The sequence below is a fragment of the Lepisosteus oculatus genome, chromosome 15 (assembly GCF_040954835.1).
Source record: "Lepisosteus oculatus isolate fLepOcu1 chromosome 15, fLepOcu1.hap2, whole genome shotgun sequence".
In the NCBI taxonomy this organism is placed as follows: domain Eukaryota; kingdom Metazoa; phylum Chordata; class Actinopteri; order Semionotiformes; family Lepisosteidae; genus Lepisosteus; species Lepisosteus oculatus.
The window spans coordinates 21,463,458-21,478,583 of NC_090710.1; the positions used below are offsets into that span (position 1 = coordinate 21,463,458).

The 15,126-nt window shown below is 39.2% G+C and overlaps 2 protein-coding genes across 2 annotated transcripts in view; one reads left to right on the forward strand and one right to left on the reverse strand.

Moving 5' to 3' along the window:
• rpgra (retinitis pigmentosa GTPase regulator a) overlaps positions 1-6,598 on the reverse strand; it is a 33,293-nt gene extending 26,695 nt beyond the window's left edge. Inside the window, exons 1-4 of the mRNA XM_069179166.1 lie at positions 6,266-6,598; positions 5,683-5,813; positions 2,704-2,829; positions 1,209-1,301 (exon numbers count right to left, since the gene is read on the reverse strand). Of these exons, the coding sequence (XP_069035267.1) occupies positions 1,209-1,301; positions 2,704-2,829; positions 5,683-5,713 (250 nt within the window). The 5' untranslated portion in view covers positions 5,714-5,813; positions 6,266-6,598. The remainder of the gene's footprint in view (positions 1-1,208; positions 1,302-2,703; positions 2,830-5,682; positions 5,814-6,265) is intronic.
• Positions 5,757-14,601, forward strand: LOC138223165 (ornithine carbamoyltransferase, mitochondrial-like). The gene is made up of 7 exons (XM_069179167.1): positions 5,757-5,799; positions 7,485-7,556; positions 9,659-9,828; positions 9,944-10,066; positions 12,430-12,483; positions 13,176-13,330; positions 14,535-14,601. Exons 1-7 carry the CDS (start codon positions 5,757-5,759, stop codon positions 14,599-14,601), a joined length of 684 nt encoding a protein of 227 aa, XP_069035268.1.
• The last annotated feature ends 525 nt before the right edge of the window (positions 14,602-15,126 follow it).

Sequence of the window (15,126 nt, forward strand, 5' to 3'; positions counted from 1 at the left end):
CTGTATATACCATAGTTGTGGCAGACCACTTTAAGAAAGGGTTGCAGTTACAAATGATCTGCCACTAGAGGCCACTATATAACCTCCAATCTATGTAAATAGCCACAGTGGGTAGAACCAAACTATTGAATAACTTGTGAAGGGCTGAGTATTTCACATTCTCACATGGATGTAATTAGGGTTTTGTGTTCTGTTAGCTCTATCTTTTTCTTCATAGAGCATGCAAAAATACTCATGGGGAGAAGGAGGACAGTACTGTAACACATCCACATCAGAGCCTTACAAAGCATATTCCAAACTGACACCTGAAGAAGGCTCCACGGCCGAAACGTTGTGTTCTCTTTCTTCTTTTTTTCAGCATGGAATAAACCTATTACTTGTTCCTTTATTCCAAACTTTCCACAAATTCACCTTCTGACACACTGCAAGTACCACAGTTCCTTGCAGGAGAGGACGTAACAATTGAAAAGAGGCATGCCTCTTGCTGATGTCACTGCAAGCCTGCAGGCACCTGGGAAGTCACCACATGTACTGTTCTGCCCACAGCGGAGAGCCCTGGCTGAGCTATTCCGATCCCTGCCACCGGAGGCACTCTAATAGATGTACGCAGACACATAGGGAAACCTCGTTCTCACAACTGATGTGTGACTACACAGACTTGATAGAGACATGGCTCAAACTTGAATTAGGTATGTCAGAGCCATAGAGCTCGGCCTGTGGCCCAGAGCCTTATATATAATATATTTATAAGCATTTATTTTTCCTTAAACTAATAGATATCTTTGTGTAGATGAAAAGCCATTTTGGATAAATAATGCAGCTGTTTGCAAGTTTTAAATCCCTTACCCAAATCTACCTTTATGTACAGTATTTAAAAAACATTCTCCTGAATATACAGTATATACAATCTTAAGACTCTTAAGGGATTGTGTTTTATTTGAACTTTTTCACTCAGCAGACACAGTGTTATCACGATGTTCTGAGTTCTGGCTGTATTTCAACCTTAGAAAGTACAGTGATTTTGCCCTGTCCTAGAATCATCTTTGCCTCCTACCTCACTTCAGCCCCAAACAGACTACTTTCTGACAAGATTAAAAGCCAAGGTGGCAGCCTTAATTGCTAGCAAAACAATACCGCACTCTGCACGCAGTTAGCTAGTGTACACTTGTTACAGACACGAAGAGGAAACAATGGGTGGAATGACTAACCTTTCACACAAGTGGGTTTGTTCACTGTGCTCTTTGTTCCGAGCCCCAGCTGGCCCCAATTATTGCTGCCAAACATGTACAGCTTGCCATTTTCTAGGGGATTAAAAAGATACATTGAGCAGCAACAGAGAAAGACGGTAACAGCAGCAGACTGGCTTCCCAAGAGGCATATTAGCTACAGACTGACAGCCTCATCTCCTTGATGCAGCTGCTCAGGAGGCATTTGGTTTTCTCATCACTTTCTACTCACTCATACTAACGGCAAAGATAATGCATCTCAAATTACATCTGGTCAGAGCACTCTTACTCTATGTGAGCATACTGTAGCTCATACAGTAAGAGTACTTCACAGAAAATACAGAAAACGTCAACTCCCACTTCTTTGTCTTATGACTGCAGACCACGAAAAGCATCTCATCTCCAATAAAACAGTGGACTCCAACAAAATTACCTTGTCATAGCCCTTCAAAGCAAGCACTCCTTGTAATTAATGCTTTAAAATCATTAGACAATTGTGAACATGCTTAGGTGTGCTGGCAGTGACAGAAATGGGAATGTCATAAAATAATCTTACATAAACTAGTGATACACACAGGGAATGCATTTGCTAATCGCTACACACAGTACATACAGTACACTGCTATATCATCAATAAAAGTATAAGAATATCACATTGCAAAATGTAAACATGAACATAATTCAGTCCTTTATCTCACCGATTATATCTTATCAATAATACCATATTAATGATCCAGCTCCTAAACAACCCTCAGGGTATGCTCATCTGGGCTTGTTAATATATGCAATATACACACGTCCCACACGGAGAACTCCTGCTCCTTGTCAGCTAAACCTAGCTTTGTAACAAGACTTCTCATTTATTATTATTAAATTTGCTTTTTTTATCCAAATAAGCTCACGTGTATAATTATACAATTGGACATTTTCTTAGAACAATCTTTGAGAAGGACCCTCAAAGCTACAGCAGTAGCCCCTCACCAGGGATTTTAACCCATAAGTCCAGAGCCCAGACCACTATCCCCACACTGCTGTCTTTTCATGCTTTTCACATTCTAAACTTCACTGACAGAATAAAACTCCTTGAGATGCATCACCTCATTTCCAAGGGGGTCCTGTTGCTTCTAACCATGCTTCCCTGGCTAAATATATTCATACACCACTATCAGTACAAATATGGTTATCTCATGGAGATTAAACAAACTATACTCTTTTTGGTTTTCCCATCTGCCTCTTGTCATTTCCCATTATTCTCTCAAACTTTTTACTATGCTGATCCTGAAGAGTAGAAATAAGCAATGTAATGTACCTGTACTGTACGAATGCCTTTGCTCCCCATATAAACAAGAATGAACAAGACTTACCCCAAGACCTTCTGTAATCACTCAGCATTGAACTGTCATACATTCAAGATTCAATGGCGATTATTCACTATATTACTTTCCCACCCAGTCAAAAATCCAGTAGTCAGGATTACCTGTTATCAGCGCGGTATGCTCATCCCCACACGAGATTTGCTTAGCCTTATCGTTTTTCAGCCAAAACTTGCTAGGGACGTTGTCTGCAAACTTGCTCTTCCCAAAGGTGAAGACGGCTCCCGATTCTGCAGAGAAAAACAACGAGACAGCAGCTGTCGATGTGCAAAAGATGAAAACTGCAGCGCATGGTTTTTCACCTATTTAAAACATTCTTTTGGTCTGACATCCATGCTATAAAGACAATAGCTGCCCATGTTAAATTGTTTAACAAATATTTTAATTTTCAAGTACTGAAAAAACAAACACTAATTTTTAATTAATATCAAAGGCCTTTTTAAGCTAAATTTCTAATATATTTAAACATGACTAATTAATTATGACTACACAGACTTAATAAAGTTCTATCCAAGGGCATCTCCAGATTTGTTCTTTAATTATTTTTTAATTATTTAAAGAAAATTATTAAAGTATTTTTTGCAGTGTCAAATTCCTCTAAAAAAACAGTTCCTAATCATTCAAAACAGTGAGTGATGCCAGCAAAATTTAAGCCTTAGTTTCATTTTCTCTTTTTTCAGGCTGTATTGACATTAATATGGTTATTGTTTTTCCAGAGATCTGAATTTGTTTTTAAACATATGCTACAGTTTCCTGCAAGAGAAGAGTTATTTGCCCCAGTCACATAATCTAATGTCAGATGTAGGAGACTTTTAACAAAGTGTTGATTTCAAAACATGGCATGTTTAACCCAAAAAAGATGATGAAATTGAGAAATTAGACAAATACAAAGTTAATAATCATTGATGAAAACTAGACCATGAAAGCATTCTGCCAGAACCAAAAACAAAGGTGATCTCTAACATGTTCACAAATATGTTACAAAGAAGAAAAATCTATTTTAATTTAACATTTTCTGTTAAGCCGAGTGGCTCACCAGTTCATGTACTATGAAGTACAGTCCAGGTGTTAAGATTTGTTTTTTAAAACAACATTATATTTTCTTTGTGGAATTCAATTGTGGAGAATCTAAAAGTTCATATCAAAGTATCTCCCATCTCACCACCTTAGCATGTGTTCTTACATAGTGAGGTACAGTATCATTGTTGTCTTCTTTCAACAAAAGAGATATAACAAGATAGTAAATTGGAGAAGCATGTATTCAGTTATCCTCTCTGAATGGTAGTCTGTAGCCTTGAACTCAGGCACCTCCAGAAAACCGCCTTTTCAGGAGAAAGATTACATAAACAAAGAGAACGAATAAGTCTCATACACATTCCCAGATAACACTGAATGTCAGAATTGTAGAATTTAGAAACAAAAAAATCAAAACGTGGAGTTTATTCGCCAGGGATCTGCCAGCTGTGCCGCCTCTGCTGATCTACAGTAGCTTCAGGAGTATCGTTCATTGCTCTCATTGCTTAAGATTAGCAAATCACTGAGCTGAACGAAACTGCCGTTTCTGTCTGGACTTCCTTATCTGTGGTGGTGTCCTGGAGCCGATCCCCGAGTTTCTTAGTCTTGATGATCTGCTTCCGGGGTTCCAATGTGGAGCAAACTTGTTTTGCAATGCATTGCGGAGGGCTGTCTGTACTTCTGACAGCTTCTATATCTGTAACACATCTTTTTCTATGTTGTTGCTCTGATAATGTGGTATCTATGTAGGTAAAATAGGTGCACAAAGGTCAGCAGTTCCAGCACCACCACCTCCATTTGTACAAGGAGAAATTGGACTTGTGGCCATCTTCACTGCAATTATTCCTCAGGCAGTAACATCTTTTCTCATTTGTAAAGTCTTATCTTTCCCTACCTTTGTGTCTCCACTTTCCTCCTCTATTTTATTACTGTGTTGTTTGATCTCTCAGGCTCATAGCTTATTGTATTTGCCCACACTCTGTGGCAACAGCTTGGTCTTCAAAACCTTCAGAGATGCTACAATACGTGGCTTTCAGCACCAAAGTACTACAACCCTATTTTTAGCAATACAGATTTGTTATAAACGTATATAATTATAATGTTTTCCCATACATAAGTACCCTCCCCCACAAACAATTACAATTGTATGTACAACACATTTCGTCTCTAGATAGAAAACCAAGTTCATTTTTCCTCATCACCCTTAGGACAATACACAGAAAACAAGACAAGTCCTCATTTGTAAAATAAAAATGTTAAGATCTGCCACAGTGATGCCTTAACGAATATCAGTTACTTCAAACTGATGGGGCTGACTACATAAGCAAGACGTAATTGACAACTGACAGAGGAATGTTTAAATTCGACACGTGGGAAAATAAAAAAACTAACTAAAACAAAAATAAATTATTAAAAATATGCCTAACTGCATTAAACGTGCTATAGTATAAAAGACAAAATGTCAACAACAATAAGAACTTCTATCAGAGATTCGAAGCGTTAAGTTTAAATGTATTTTTCAATTCATTGAACATGAACACGCTGTAGCTTGCTAGTGCCAAAATCAACTTAACTACCAGCAAACAAACACAAGAGTAAAGAAAGAAATTGTGTCATTCGTATTCACAGTTACAGTCGTTTTTCCCATTAACGGAAACGTCGTCCATAACTACGTACTTAATACACTGAGGTAACGAAAATATCTTACTTTTACTGTAGTAATTTTGGAATACGTAGCCTCAGACATCAGTATATTGGTATATACAGTTATTTCTACAATACGATGCAAAACCAGAGGCAACGTTCAAGCACCAAAATGGAAAAGTGCACAGAGTCGTTCGGCTAATGTGTGACACAACGTGCATTTTAAATGAATGATACGAGATCCGACTTCTGTAACCATATGCTACTTGATTCAAAACAAAAACCAGGGCATTTTTTGATCTGCAAGACAGGCAACATCTGCTGCAATCATCGATCACACCCAAAGGCTACGACTACTGCTCAGGTCTTCCCAGCGTCTCCCCCTCCCCTCCACTGAAGCAAATGAATGATGCAATGCGTTTTACCGGGGATCTCGTCTTCTGCTTCCCCTGCCATTTTTCTCCCCAGCTTGCGGAGCACAGGCGGCTGTCTGTCGGGGATGTCCCCGGAAGTAAACAAACATTCGCCTCTAGCAACCAGAGGTCAGCGCTGAAAGCTGGAGGAGGAGCAGACGGGAACGCGAGTTTAATACGATTGTCTACTCATTCACTTTTCCTCAAGCGATTAGCACCGTACATAAGTTTTCGAGATCCTGTAATTTAACCCTATGAATACATTTTACGTATATTGAACTACACTTGCAGCTCGTTAATCTTTTTATTTGAAATAATATAATTGTTAACAATTTAGTGCAAATGTTACTGCGAGATATGTATGAAACCCATTGCGATAGCACATGTGCAATTATGGTTCAGGAATGATCAAACACGTTATAATTAAGTAATCCTTATTCATAAAACCCACTGATCTGTCTATATTTCCTTTCTGATGTGTGGATAACTAGTCTGTGAATATGACGTAAATTATTTCCCAGCCTCTATTTTAACTGTGAAAGTCCTGCATCAGTTGTGAGAAACGGCAGTACTACAAAAGCGCTAATGAATAGACCTGGAATTCTGTGTAGGCTTTTGGTGGTCTTCGGCACCCTCTTCAATCCCAGCTATCCTGAACTATGCGGTTCTTAGGCTCTTCCCCTGCCCAGACTTCTCATAGTCCAGCTTCTGGGGGGGAATGGTGGAGAAGACGATGCCAGAGCCTTCCTGTACTGCTCTCTGTCTACTCAATGGAGTTCTTTCCTGGGTCTTTTGGTGCCACTGTGTTCCCCCAGGTTCTTTTCTGTGTCTCCCGAGTGAGTCTACCGACTAGGGCTTATGTATTGAGAGATAATGGCTTAGTCCTAATTAACACGTACATGGCTATTGGTAACAATTCACTGTCTATTCTTCCCCTGTTCTGGAGTCCCCTCCCAGTTACAAGCGTAGTTAAAACCTGACATGCAACTTCATATCTCGCCTCTGATCTGTGAAGTAATTGCCTGGCATCTAATATGAGGTGAAGCACAAAGCAAAAAAAAATAGGTGTATTCCTGAAGCTTTCTGTATCGATGCTTTGAAAAAAAAATATTCTAAATCAAGTAAATGAAAAACCGGGTTGTATATTATTATCGTGATAACCATTTCACCTGGAGTCTTGGAATTTTTACAGTGTAAAAAATGGCTTGAATAAATTAATAATTGAAATATTGTTAAACTTGTACAAATACTAAACGTTTTGTTGCTATGGCCAGGTTCCTTTGATTGGTTGTATTAAATGAAAAGTTATAACAAATTATTAAGATCTGCATCATTTATAAGCTCTGAAATATTGAAAGATAAATTTTGATGTTGGTTATTAACTTTCCCTAATATATTGCACAGATTCTCCAGTGGTCGTCTTTCTTAAAACTGTTTAATGAAAGTGCTGAACTGGATTTATCATGACTAATAAGTACACAAACTATGTTGGAAAGAACTCCACACTGTTTTTTACCAGCTCTTCCTTTGAGTCTTGTTTTCACTGTGGTACATTGGTGGCCTTCATGTACAGTGAGTCACTTTCCTCTTCTTTCAGCAATTGTACATCTTAATAGGTTTATTCCATGCTGAAAAAACCTATTACTTGTTCCTTTGCAGCCTACGCATGCTGACGCAGCTACCCACCTGAACTACAACATTGTACATCTTAGATCATCTTTTATACTCTAAATGTAATTGTAAAAGCCACAGAGGATGTATAAAGTTCAGAGTGCACTTCCTAATAGCTGTATTTGTTACTTTTGTGAATGGAGGGTTTGCATTGCTGGGAGGGCATCCCTGCTTCTTCACCTCACAAGACATTCACCTCAGTACCACTGACAGAGGTAAGACTGAGGAACAGAGACTGGGCAAGGCATACTGCAACATGTGATTCAATAGGCTATCTATAGAAAAAGACAGAGGCTTGGTTTCAGTAGCAGGCTGGACATAAACTCAAGTTTCCCAGATGGTTAAAAGATGAGCCTTATCTTCAAGTACTGCACTTAGCTATACACAAATCCTTACAGCCAGCATCTATATCACTCTGCAACTCACAACTGGCAACACACTGAAGCTCAACAGGTGTGAATCTGGTCAGTACCTGGATGAGAGACCTCCTGGGAAAAACTACGTTTGCTGCTGCAAGAGGTGTTAGTGGGGCCAGTATGGGGTGCTCATCCTGTGGTCTGTGTGATTCCTAATGCTCCAGTATAGTGGTTGGGAATTTGGGATACTATACTATAAAAAGGTGCCAGTTTTTTAATGAGACGTAAAACCAAGATCCTAACTCTCCATTAAAAATCCCAGGGCATTTCTCAAGAAGAGTCCTGGCCAACTGTTACGCTGGCCTTAACCAATCATGGCCTCCTAATAATCACCTTCTGTGAACTGGTGTCATCACTCTGTGCTCCTCCTCACTGATAACTGGTGTGTGGTGAGCGTACTGGTTTAGTTTGGCTGCTGTGGCATTCTATAGGTGGGGGCCACACAATCATTCTGTCCAGAAAAGCACTATGTAAGTGTGATGATGATAATGATTATTTTTATTATAACTGTCTTTTTCTTCTGTGTCTCTTTTAACATCTGCATTGCATGAGCTCTGTGTCCGAAAGTTAACATTTACAATGAAAATAAAACTCTCAAGAAAGACAACGACTCAAAAACGTGTGAAAAGAAATGTGTGACAGGCCTGGGGAAAACGTACTTCAGCTATCACAGTCACCAGTTTTCATAATTCCTCTGATAGGGTTTTTTAAATAGAGTGTAGTGAATACAGTAGTTTTTTTAGCACAAGCTATCAGACAGAATAATGCAGATCAAATTTAATTCAGGTGTGCAAGTATTGAATTCAGTAATGGGAAATGTAGCAGTAGTTTCAGTTGCAGCAGTTTCAATAAGTGAAGAACCATAATCCTGTTAATGTATAGACATGTGTCTTCTTGATCAAAAACATTTATTATATTTGGGGATTTTTTTACTTGCTAAGCTGTGATTGTGATGATTGCTGTTCCGTTTTATATTTTGTACTTGAGTGACTTCTTTTAGAAAAAAAATGCTATTGTTTTGTGCTTTGGTGCCCATGCCTTCTCAGCATACACAAATTTATTTAACTAGCGAGACTGGGAACTGGTAAAGGCCCATGTATTTTTTCATTTACAAGTTGCTTAATTAATCTGAATTGAACTGTGAGCTTTGTTGCTCTTACAGCACAGACACAAAACTCTGCTCATCATGCAGTTTCTAGTGGGCAATATTGTCAGTACTGCATTGGCAAAACCCGCACAGGACTGCATTACTAAATTAAACCACAGGAGGGCAGCCCTACCTACTAGGACCCTGGAATGCGATGACTTGTACTTTTTCACCATTCCTTACAATAATGCCTTAAATTTGTTTCGCAAAAATTCACAGGGGAGGTGTCAATGAGGAAAACCACCTATGTCCTAGATAAGCAGTAAGAGAAGAACTGCATCATCTCACTTCCCAGAATAACTTTATTGATGGTAGGCAGGTCAAACCAATTTTTGATTTTCTTGAATTCAAGAAGATTAGTGGGTTTCAGTCTGGGTTTGGGAAGGTGGATAGATGGGAGATAAGAGACATGTCATAGCCAGTGCAGACGCTGCTATAGATTGAGTCTGTGAAGCCTGGTCTCTGCTGTGCAGTGTGCTGATTAAATTGCAAAAGCATAGATACACAGAGCTGTAGCATAGCACTACCTACAGTAGTCTAATACAGTGCACTTTTGGAAGCAGTTATCTTTATATAATAATTAGTATTTTCACTACATACCGTACTTAACACCTCTGCCATAGAGTTATTCCTGGTTCTAACTTCAGTGAAAGTGACTAAGAGTGTTTCTCCACCTGCAAAAATGGGGTGTCTGGCTGTGGGTTCCTTGTTTGAGTTCTAGTGAAGGTTAAAGGTTAAAGGCTGGTGCTAACAGCAGTGTGTCTTCTCAGGGTGCTGTCTGGACTCACTGACCTGATCCTCGCTCGAGTCCACAGCCATGCCACCACTGAGGAGCTGGCCAGGGAGGCTGCTGTTCCTGTTATCAATGGGCTGTCAGACCTGTGTCACCCCCTCCAGATACTGGCAGACTTTCTCACTCTGCAGGTAGGTCTGCACTGCATATACTGTACACAGCGTCCATCGCTCCCTAACAGTGTCGAAATGAGAACATTCATGAAAAAGCAGTGTTGGAGTCACCCTTTCTGTCCTCTTTTTAAAGGAGCACTACGGTTATTTACATGGGCTGACAGTGTCTTGGATCGGCGACGGCAACAATGTGCTCCACTCCTTCATGGTGACAGCAGCCCGGCTTGGAGTCCACCTCAGGGTCGCCACTCCTAAGGTCAGCCAGCTACAAGCAGTTTATTATATCTGCATTGCCTTGCAAAAATTTTGAGACCCATGCACAGTTTTCACATTTTCTTGGTTTAACATTTGTTGATATGACACTTTGAAGTAGCAGTCAATATGTTATACACCTGACTGAGGGCAGCAGGGTAGTGTAGTGGTTAGCATTACTGCCTCTCAGCACTGGTTTAATGCCAGACTTGGGGTGCTGCCATCACGTTTGCATGGTCTCCCTGTGTTTGCATGGATTTCCTCCAGATGCTCCAGTCTAAGAAATACTGGTACTGTAGGTTAATAGACCTCTGGCTCTGGTGTGAATCTGTGTGAGTTTGTGTTTGTGTCTGTCTGCCCTGCGATGGACTGCAGTCCTGTTGCTAGAAAATGGATGGATACACAACTGAATCTACACAATCAAGGGGGAAAAAAACAAAAAGAAAGACGTGAATAGATAATTATATAGAACAGGAAAATGTAGTGATTGCATAGGTATTCAAACCCTGTGTGGTGGCATTACAATAACAAGCCACAAAATTAGTTGAGTTCAAATTAGTGGCTCACATGATTTCAGAATATATACATTTAATCTGAAGCAAATATTGAATCACATATACTAAGGACCTCTCTGGACTGCTCAGGGATAAAGGTGTATAAATGCTCAGCTCAGAAGAAGGGTATAAAAACATTTCAAAGACTGGCGGTACCTTTTATTAGTATGTTGACGTTGATCATTAAGAAATAAAAGGAACTCAGACCTAGATCAGGCTGTCCCTTCAAACTGAGCAGATCAAGAGGGAGGAAAGGTGTTAGGGATACCACTGTGAGGCCAATGGCATCCTAGAAAGAGTTACAGTACAACGTTCAGTGGCTGGGATGGGAGAAACGTGTTAAAATATGGGGTTTGCAACAAAGCACCTAAGTGATCCTGCAAACATGTGACAAAATGTTTTGTTTTGCCAGAAAAGACAAAATTAGAACTTTTGGGGCTGAATGGCAGAGTCTTTCATTTTAACCTAACCAAACACACAGTAGTTTGTCACTCAGACAACACCATCCCTGCTATTAAGCATGCTAGTGGCAGCATTATGTTATAGTTCTGCTCTCATCAGCAGGGATTGAGGACCTTGTCAAGACCTTGTCAAGACTGATTGTACCAAAGATGAACCATACAGGCAGAATTTAGAGGAAAATGTGCTTCAGACCTATAATTGGGATAAAAATTCACCTTTTGGCAGGACGGTGCTTCAAAGTACAAAGTCAAAATACAGCGAACTGGCCCAGGAATAAGAAAGTGAGTGTCAAGTGGTGTAGTCAAAATCTAGTCAGACTGGAATCTTATTGACAGTCTGTGGAGAGACTTGAAATCTGCTGTCCATTAGCAATCCCCTAGCAACTGGAAAAAGCACTTTTCAAAAAAGAATGGGTAAAAAGTACACCGAGCTGGTGTCCACAATTCATAAAGACCTACTCAAAAAGACTTGTAGCTGTTCTGCCAAAGTCTGCCACCACATATTTGAGGTAATAGAGTTAAAAAGTTTTTAGCAAGTTAAGTCTAAGTTTCTAGTTCAGTAAATACCGTAGCCTTGAGGTCCTGGGCGCCCTGCCTAGTTCTCAAGTGCATGACACCTGCACTCTTGTTTGTCTCATTTCGGTAGTCTTACTCTCACGGATTGAGCTCTGCCGCTAAGAAACCTTAATGATAAGAACTTTGTAACCTGCTCATTATACTACAGAATATATATGTTGGAAAGATGCGCTGCCGTTTGAGCTCCACTTTGCTATCTCGCTAAGTGTCTGCTCCTTGTGTACACAATAAAGATTCCTTTCTCTGACGGAACCCAAGTCAAGTTTCTGATTCAAAAGTGAAGTTACAGGTCTGAATAAATATACAATTAATATATTTCAATATTTTCTCTTAAGAGTTTGCTGCAATTTCATGTATCTTATCTTCATTTCAGAATTTACAGTAGGTTTTGAATACAATGGCGAGTTTAAAAAATGCATAAGCATAATTTTGGAATTGCACCAGATGGAACAACATAGGAAGGGCACTGTAGAAGCAGGTTTTAAGGTGGTGTCACTTATTCTGTAAAATAACAATTGCCAAATGGATATTTATATATATTGTAAAATAATACTAATTTAACCTAAGTCCTTCAAAACCATGATTCGGTATATGTACAATCTAATGTGAGTCATTTCATTGAGTAAGTATGTAAGGGTGGACTTAATGACTAAAAGCAGTTTTATGATTATTAAAGATCATCTTAAAAAGAACAATATGATTCTGTTTGCACCAGTAATTAATTACTATTATTAATTTTGTGCAGAAGATTATAATAATGTTTTTGTGCATCACAGAGATATGAGCCTAACACAAGTGTCATTCAAGAGGCTATACAACTCTCCAAACAGGTTTTTGTTTATCATTTGTTTGTATGACAGGTGATGGATTTTTCTGCTTTAACAGAGCCAAGCAAACCCCAAGCTCATTAATTTTATCCGAGAGGGGAATTGTATTGATGTCATATTGGAATGAAAGTTTCCTATTAAAATGCCTTAAATTATTAATGGCGTGGATGAAACTGTTCAAGCCTACTGTAAATCATAGTATTATTTACCTCTTTTCTATTTTCCCCTTTTGCAATAACATGAAAGTACATTCACTAAATGGTAGACTGTTGGAAAACATGTTTGGCTGTTTGATTTGAATGAGGCAAGTTTTTGTTTTTAAAGAACAAATTTCAAAGTGTGTGACATGTATACCACCCATTGATGCAGGGTAAAAAAAAAGATTGTACTTTGTAAAATGAAGGAGGTGTTCAGAGCTCTATAATCAGACTCTTCTGTGCCACTCTGAAGTACAGTACACACTCAGTTCAGAATACCTTCTCTCATCAGGTTAATTTGTGACTAGTGTGAAGAAAGACACTCTGTGATACCCTCTGTATTTGACTGAGTTCCAGGATAGATTTAGCCATGAAAACAAATGACCCAGTAATAGCTCAAATAATAAATTTATTATTAATAAATTTGAGTGTTTCTGAGATCTATGAATAAGACAAGTCAGAAACCTCATTACATATTACCTACAGTATATCGATCAGTGTGGAACCAAATTCCTCCTGACTCATGATCCACTGGAAGCTGCTCATGGGAATAATGTGTTGGTAATGGATAGATGGATAGATGTGGGCCAGGAAGAGGAAAGGAAACACAGGCTGCAAGATTTCCATGGTTACCAAATAACCATGCAGGTACAGTAAGCACAGAGCTTTAGGATTCAGCCCCAAATCTAGAGAAAGATAATAATAATTCCTTACACTTACTGTCAATAGCACTTTTGTGGATCAACTACAGTCTTCGATACCATCAAAATATTGGGTGGTAAAGAGGCATTGCTGTCATAGCGGAAGCACATACAGAAACAAAACATTAAACCCCTTCTCTTTAAAATGTATCTGAGATGTAGGAGAAGACTATGAAATAAAAACTAGAGATGAAAGCCATCCTTCAAAATCTCCATAGCTCTGAAGACTGAAGACTGAAGACAAGGTAAAGCTGAAGCTTTTGGCAAGACTTGATGAACAATTAAATCTCTACTTCTAAAAGATACAAAAATGTCTGGTCAGGATGCAGCTATTGCTGAGCAGAATCTGTTGCCTAAACACAGACAGGGCTTTGTCTTACTTTTGTTCTGTTCGATCCCAAACCTAACTTTGGCAGATTGGGTACTATGGTGGATAAGAGCTAACTCTTCACACCAGCCAAGTGTAACAGATTCTAGTGCAGCTGCCAGTTTATTATTATTAATTAATTTGGCTGCCAGTTTTATCTGTAGAGATTCCCATTTGGGTTCATTTATGCAACTGGCCATTTTACTGGACAATCTCAGATAAGGACCTTGCCTAAGGTCACAGTATTACAGTCCCACCCAGGATTTTAGCACATGATCAATCAGTTGTGACCAGCACTCGAACCACTACCGCACAGTGCCTTTTTAACTGCAAAGTGTTTTCTCGTTTGGTTAGTAGGAACTTGCCCAATCTCAAAAGACTCCAAAGACTTCAAAGTGAGCAACGTTGAGCTACATTCTCACCAAATATTGTTGAATATAAGGGCAACAGGATAGGAGAGACAGACTCTCTGCATGATGAGCACCATACTTAATTGCTAATAAAGTCTAATCATATCTTACTTCTCAATGTAACATAAGGCATTCCATCATGACAAATGCATTTCATAAATAATATCTTCATATGTAATTCTTTCAGTATGTAGCACACAGTGCAGTGTTAGATTTGTGGCTGATTACCAGAAGGTAATGACTCTGACCCTGACTGCCCTGGGCTTCAGCTGTTGCCTATGCAGATGATGGTACATATACTGTACATTTCCAAGCTTGTTAAAAACAGAAGTTCCCTTGTTTTTTTGTTTTTTTCACTTTTTGGTCTTGTTATTTCCAGGGGACTGATGTTGTCCTTGTTGACAGATTACAGCCCCCAGACCCCAAAGCCCAATTTCCGATCCTGAGATGCATAGGATGTTACTTCATTAAGTAGCATAAGAATAAATGTTTTTCTAGCCTGTTGTACAATTATAGGTTTTGTATAGTGCTTGGAAAGGTTGGTTACACAGGTTTTACTCTTCCTAATGTATTTATCTTTAATAATAATAAATAATAATAATAATAATAACATACACTTATATAGCACATCAGCTATCAGTGGGATAGAGAACAGAGTAATGAAGCCAATTCATAGATGGGGACTTTTAGGAGGCCATGATTGGTAAAGGCCAATGGGAAATCAGTCCAGGACACCAGGGTTACAGCCCTACTCTTTTCAAGAAACGCCCTGGGATTTTTTAATGACCACAGAATGTCAGGACATCAGTTTTACCAGTTTTACATCTCATCCGAAGGACGGCACCTTTTTAGGGTATAGTGTCCCCGTCACTATACTGGGGCATTAGGACCCACAGAGACTGCAGGGTGAGCGTCCCCTGCTGGCCCCACTAACACCTCTTCCAGCAGCAATTGTAGTTTTTCCCAGGAGG

Bases quoted from the DNA above. Each gene is read 5' to 3' on its own strand.
- LOC138223165 (XM_069179167.1), top strand. From the start codon at position 5,757: ATGTCCCCGGAAGTAAACAAACATTCGCCTCTAGCAACCAGAG. The intron at 9,829-9,943 runs GTAGGTCTGCAC...CTCTTTTTAAAG, and splicing joins CAGACTTTCTCACTCTGCAG to GAGCACTACGGTTATTTACA. The intron at 12,484-13,175 runs GTTTTTGTTTAT...TATATCGATCAG, and splicing joins CTATACAACTCTCCAAACAG to TGTGGAACCAAATTCCTCCT.